This window comes from Bremia lactucae, linkage group LG6, assembly GCF_004359215.1.
Source record: "Bremia lactucae strain SF5 linkage group LG6, whole genome shotgun sequence".
In the NCBI taxonomy this organism is placed as follows: domain Eukaryota; phylum Oomycota; class Peronosporomycetes; order Peronosporales; family Peronosporaceae; genus Bremia; species Bremia lactucae.
In genome coordinates this window covers 8,360,899-8,366,701 of record NC_090615.1, presented here as the reverse complement: position 1 = coordinate 8,366,701, position 5,803 = coordinate 8,360,899, and the positions used below count along the sequence as shown (strand labels likewise).

At 48.9% G+C, this 5,803-nt stretch overlaps 1 protein-coding gene across 1 annotated transcript; it reads right to left on the bottom strand.

Moving 5' to 3' along the window:
• Positions 1–999: 999 nt before the first annotated feature.
• CCR75_004756 (uncharacterized protein) lies at positions 1,000–3,294 on the bottom strand (the record flags this gene model as incomplete). The annotated part of the gene is made up of 2 exons (XM_067962842.1): positions 1,000–2,921; positions 2,991–3,294. 2 exons carry the CDS (start codon positions 3,292–3,294, stop codon positions 1,276–1,278), a joined length of 1,950 nt encoding a protein of 649 aa, XP_067818534.1. The 3' UTR covers positions 1,000–1,275.
• Between the last annotated feature and the right edge of the window lie 2,509 nt (positions 3,295–5,803).

Below are 5,803 nucleotides of genomic sequence, written 5' to 3'. Positions count from 1 at the left end.
ATGGTGCATTTAGCACCATGTAAGACATCGATCACAGGCAAGGAGGCAGCTCTCTTGTTCCTGGATCATGTTTACCGACTACACGGGATGCCCGAGTCCATAGTATCGGACCGGGATCCACGTTTTACGTCTGGTTTTTAGCGACATGTGTTCGAGCTGCTAGGTAGCAAGCTCCACATGTCGACCGCAGATCATCCCCAGACCGATGGCCAAACAGAATGTGCCAATCGGGTCGTGGCGGATGTCTTACGCACGATAGCAACACCCAAAGAATGGAGCAAACAATTGCCCTTTGTGGAGTTCGCTATAAATAACAGTGTCCACGCCAGTACGGGTGAGACACCGTTTTATATTAACGGACTGCGCCATCCTCGGACGCCAGTCTCGTTTGTGCGCAGCCCGAGGCTTAGTGGGGTAGGGCCCCTCATTATGCTCGGTGCGAAAGAGGGACATAGTTTTGTCAATATGACGATGACCCATGAGGTCATCTCAAAGACTGAAACTTGCCCTAGTGACCCTGCCAGTTTAGCAGTGGTCAATAAAACTACGCCTTATGACCGCTTTTTTTTGGCTTTGTACGGTGTAAGAAGAGGAAAGAGACCTAATATAGGCAAACCCTTCCTCCGTATATGAAGACACACACCGTATTTTACGTGGGTCGTCTGAAACGGTATGTAGACCCAAATGAGGTCACTTATTTCCATCCGTCTAAGGAGACCGATGGTGACGCCAACTGTGAGTCGAGCGTCGTTCGGGTAAGGGGGGGGGGTGAAGGCGAAACACTATTAACCGACCGACTCCTCCTAACACGAACATGATTCGAAGAGCGAGGGACATCACGCGAGTAACGCGGATCCCTCAGCATTATCCTCTCAAATAGGTCCAAGCGAGTCTTCCGGCGTTCATAACCCTGACGAGCCTTCGCTCGGACATCCTACATGGCACGTGCGCGCACGAGGAGTCGGATCATATTATAAATGAAATACATAAGCATGAGATAGAATAATACATGTGCCTGCCTACAGGTATATTGAAAGAATTCCTCACTAGAATAATGCAATCTCTACAGCAGCAGTAGTCTGAAAGGATTTTTTTATTGTAAAAAGTCCTTGATTTTCCTCAAAACAATGCAATCATTATCCTTTATCGCATTCTCACAAGTAAAGTAAAACATTCCTCGAGCATGATGTTTTACATTAATATTGTCGCACGGATCTGCTCAATATCTATCGAAACAAGAGACACCTGCCCTCGTAAATGGCCTCGCACTCTTTCTTATACCCCCTCACATGGACGCTGTGGCAAGCACAGATTATAAAACGCATTTTTCGAAAATGTTGTGGTTTTGCTCCAGCTACAAGGAATTGCCTTGTACCCTTCTAACGCAACACTTTGGTGCTGAATGATCTCAAGATCCTCATCACCCGTGTAGTGAGGATCAAGCGTGAGAAAAGCACAAGTCCCCGTTACCTCATTCAAGTCCACGCCCAGTATCGTAAAGGCCAATTGGCCACCTCCCATCATCACAGGAGTCCCATGAGTCTCAAAGTGATACAGCAATTCACGGGCAACATCCGGGAGGTGGGCCCCACTTGAAACAGTTAACGTGCGAAACCGTACCCCAAACAACTCGTCTAGAACGTACCCCACTTCGACGCTTCCAATCCAGTCCTTTGATCCTTGAAACGAAGCCGGTTTGTCGCCCATTTCGACTAAAACTTGCTGAATGTGCTCGTGCGAGAGATACGAGAGCGACGTATAGTGCTGGAGAAAGAGCCACGACGCTAGTGTCTGGAGCGATCGGTACGCACAGCCCCAGCCTTTATCATTTGTACCTTGTTGGAGGTAGTGATAGTACCCATAGAATCCGTCAACAATAGCAACTTGACTTGGTTTGCCAACATTTGAGCTTGAAATACCTTCGTGCACATTAATCAGCACGTCGCTCGTACGAAGCCACGCTCCTTGCTGCGTTAATGAGCATTGACGTGATACACGAAAGAGGGGCTGGTCAATACGCTGCAAGAACGCGCAATGCAAACTCTCAAGCGCCTTCATGTCGTTGAAACTCTCTGAACTCGAGTCGGATCGAACTGTTAATGGAAATGCCGCACCAAGGAGTGGAAAATGATGTACTATGGCTGATGTTGTCACCGTGGTTGTATTCGCTTTAAATTGACGCGCCACGTCCGTAAACTGTTCGTAAAGCTCGTGACGAAGAAGCGTTAAAACACTTGATAATGATGCATCCAATGGACTAACAATCAAAGCATCGCAGTGAGCATGTAAGTGCTGGTTCTGCTTTGATGCTGGAATGGTAAGCACAGGAGCCAATTGATCCGTTTTTAATGGCGCGAGATCAATTAACAAGTCCACATTAACAATACTACCATACTCGAATGAAGATAAAACACCACTTTTCGTATCCGAACTATTGTTGATGCTTCGGATGGTTCTTCCTCTTTGTTTGAGCTTCTTTTCCTTTCGTGCTCGTTTGGACGTTTCTAAAGGAGCAATTCCTTCGACAATGGACTTGAATGATACCGACGAAATCTCGTTCGATGTGACGTTTTTTCCACATCCATTGATCACGTCCAAACGCCTTCCTTTCTTGCCATTTTGAAAGCCAACACGCACGTAAAAGTCTTCATCAGTACAAGTCGCAGCTTGGCACTTATTTAACCGCTGCCAAAAGAGATTGTGGTCTCCATGTACGTCAATCGCACAGCGCAGGAACGCAAAACCAATTGCACGATGAAAATCGCGAGCACGGAGACAAGAAACTACTTGCAGCTCAATGCACGAGACTTTTCCGTGTTTGCAATGAAACAATTCTAAAGAGTGTGACTCGACTTGATAAATCAACACCTTTGTATCGACGTTAGGATCACTTACCGCTTGTAATGCGATGGTTTCGGATCCTGCAGTGAAGAATACCAATTAATAATCACATGCTTTGATATATTCATGTTGCAAGTGTAACGATGTACCAAGATAATTTGCATCCTTCTGCACAATCATAAAGTATCCAATACGGCTGATTCCACCAGGAAGACTGTGGCGAATGGGATGGCTATTGGCATCCTCTGGCGACAAACACGTGAGGCCCCAGATCGCCACCTGTTGCGTAATGGACGTCTCATCCAAATTCGTCCTGACGTCACGTTCTGTGCCTAGTAGTGCACCGCGAGTTACCACTGAATTACGAGAACAAGTGTCGGAAGTGGCGTCGGCGTTGGACTGGGCGAAGCGCTGCAGAGACCGCAGGAGTGGTCTCGGGAAAAAGCCTTGCATCCAAAGAACGGGCTTAAGTTGCCTTATTCACACAATCCCCGTTAAATACTTTTTAGGCACTTAAGGCTGGCCAATTACTTAAGTGAGAGATTAGACCCACCACTTGGGTGTGGTTCACATTGTGATCCATCCTTGTGTATGTGATGCACCTGAGGGCATTCACATTAACAGGGATGACGGCTAGCGTCATCCAAGATACGAGCTATTTGAATGATATGCTCGCAGTACATATCACTCTAAATCTACAGAAATGACATTTATGATTAATTAAAATAGGTTCAAATTTAATACGATTAAATATAAATCAGTCTGACAAACTACTTTCTAGTTGGCGAATGCGCACGTGGAGCCGGATTACTGCTCCCGTGTCGTCACTCTAACCAAGGTTTCTAGTGTGTTGGGTGGGGTCACTTAGGCGCCCCTTAACTACCTCATTGTACGTGAGAGAAGACAGTTATAGTGCCTGGTAGCTTTAAGTAGCACCCGCCTGCACTTGGTAGCACTAGTAGTCCTTTCCACGACCCGTCTCTTAGACCGTGTCAGTGAGGATTAGCCTCAATATCGATTATGCTCATTTCCCCCACTTTTCCGGACATTATCGGGAGATGGCAGGGCTTATGGCGCAGGGACTTGGTGAAGAAGCCCTGGTCAGGCTCTTGGGAAATCCTCCTGAGCAACATGTTGCTCAGTTGGAGAAGTTTGAGGCATTCGTGCTCGGACAGCGAAGAGTCGCTTCCTAGGCACTGAGCCATACTGCGGCGGAGTCCGTCACTCAGACTCAGGATGAGCTTAGGCAAGAGAAAGCTCGGAGCGAGGCCTTCAACAGGACTGTTGAGATGCTCTCTGCACGGCCGCATCACCTGAGGCGCGTTCGGATGGACCCGCCCAAGTTCGGTGGAACTGCAACGCACACGATTGTCTACTGGCTGTTAGCCGATAAGCAACGCGATGTGACGCAGATCATCGAGAACGACACCCGGATGGTGTCGTTTGCCATGTCGCATTTGCGCGGTAAGGCCGCCTTAGTTGAGGAGCAATCCTACAGCAGTGCCTCGGCGACAGCTGGGTATAAGCCGTCGGCCGAGATGTCAGATGCCACTCCCATGGAGTTGGGCAATGCAGACGTTGTCTGCTATAAGTGCGGCAAGCGCGGCCATAGAATGCCTCGCTGCTATGCCACGGTCCCTCTGGGCAAAAGATGCCCAGCAAGAGGACTCCCTTCCCAAAGGGCGATGGCAAGAACCAGCGTGCGAGGCGCATGAGTCCTGCATCGACCACTGAGGAGTCGGAAAATGCAGGAACGCAGTAGGGGCGGGGTACCCTACTGACGCGGACTCTGAAGCTACCCCTAAGTTCAGAGTTGTGGAACAAATGGGTAGCATAGTCCCTGAGGTCTCGAAATTTCGGACCTCAACCCTGCTGGTCTATAGCGCTCATGAAAGAGGCTATGACCAGGTGATGACCCACCTAGTGAATTCGGGTGCATCACAGAATTTGTAAAACTGGCGGCTCTAAGAAACATACCGGCGATGCTTGAGTCGCTTTGCCAGGATGGCAAGCGAGAAGAGGCGACCATTCGTTTAGCGAACGGCACGCTCGTTAAGTCTGAGGGAATTCAGGTAGAATTCGCCTTCAGCTTTAGTGACTTCTCTTGTAAGGAGAAGTTCACAATGCTTGATATGGAGAGTCCGTATGACCTCATCCTAGGCATGCCATGATTGGCAAAGTTCCAACCATGGATAGACTGGCGTACACGCACAGTTGCGAACTCTTCGCAGGACACCGGAAAAGATGTGCTCCTGCGAGAGGTGTATGCAACTGATGTCGTGTCGAACACTGTTGAGAGTGCGTTGACGGGATGTCAAACGTCACCAATTCCTACCCAGCTCGTTGAGACTGAGGTAGTGATTAGGACGATGACAAGTAGTCATGCGTCCGAATGTCCTGCACAGAGCCGAGAGCCTGTGGCAGTAGACGGCGAGCTGACAAGAAGTCATGCGTCGCATAAACCGGCACAGTGCCAAGAGCCTGGTGCGGTTAGAAGGGATGCGTTAGCCAGGAATGCAGCGACACCCGCTTCCCAGAAAAGGGTCGTGGTAACTCGAAAAACGAGTACCCGACAGATTAGGACGATCAAAGGCACGTCTAAACGAGTGACCTTTGGATCAGTCTCTAATAAAGAGGACAGGCCTTCGAACGAGGTGTTCGAGGCCGTCAAAGACGAAATTGCAAAGGCATCCTCCGTTGAGGTGCTTTGGCAAGTCTTTAAATCTGCCGAGGAGATAGTAAATCTCCCGGAGATGTCGTGGGATCTGTTCCTTGCCGAATAAAAGGAAGGAAAGAACCACGAAATAGTCGCACCAGTTCCAGGTGAGAACTTGGTGGACTGTTGCTCGTCGTCCACAATGGACGAGAGCGTCCTAGAAACGGACAAAAAGAAGCGGTACGCTGCTCAAGGCTGGGATGCCTTGAGAGACAGTCCGTTCTTTGAGGTTCTGTGGAAACATCG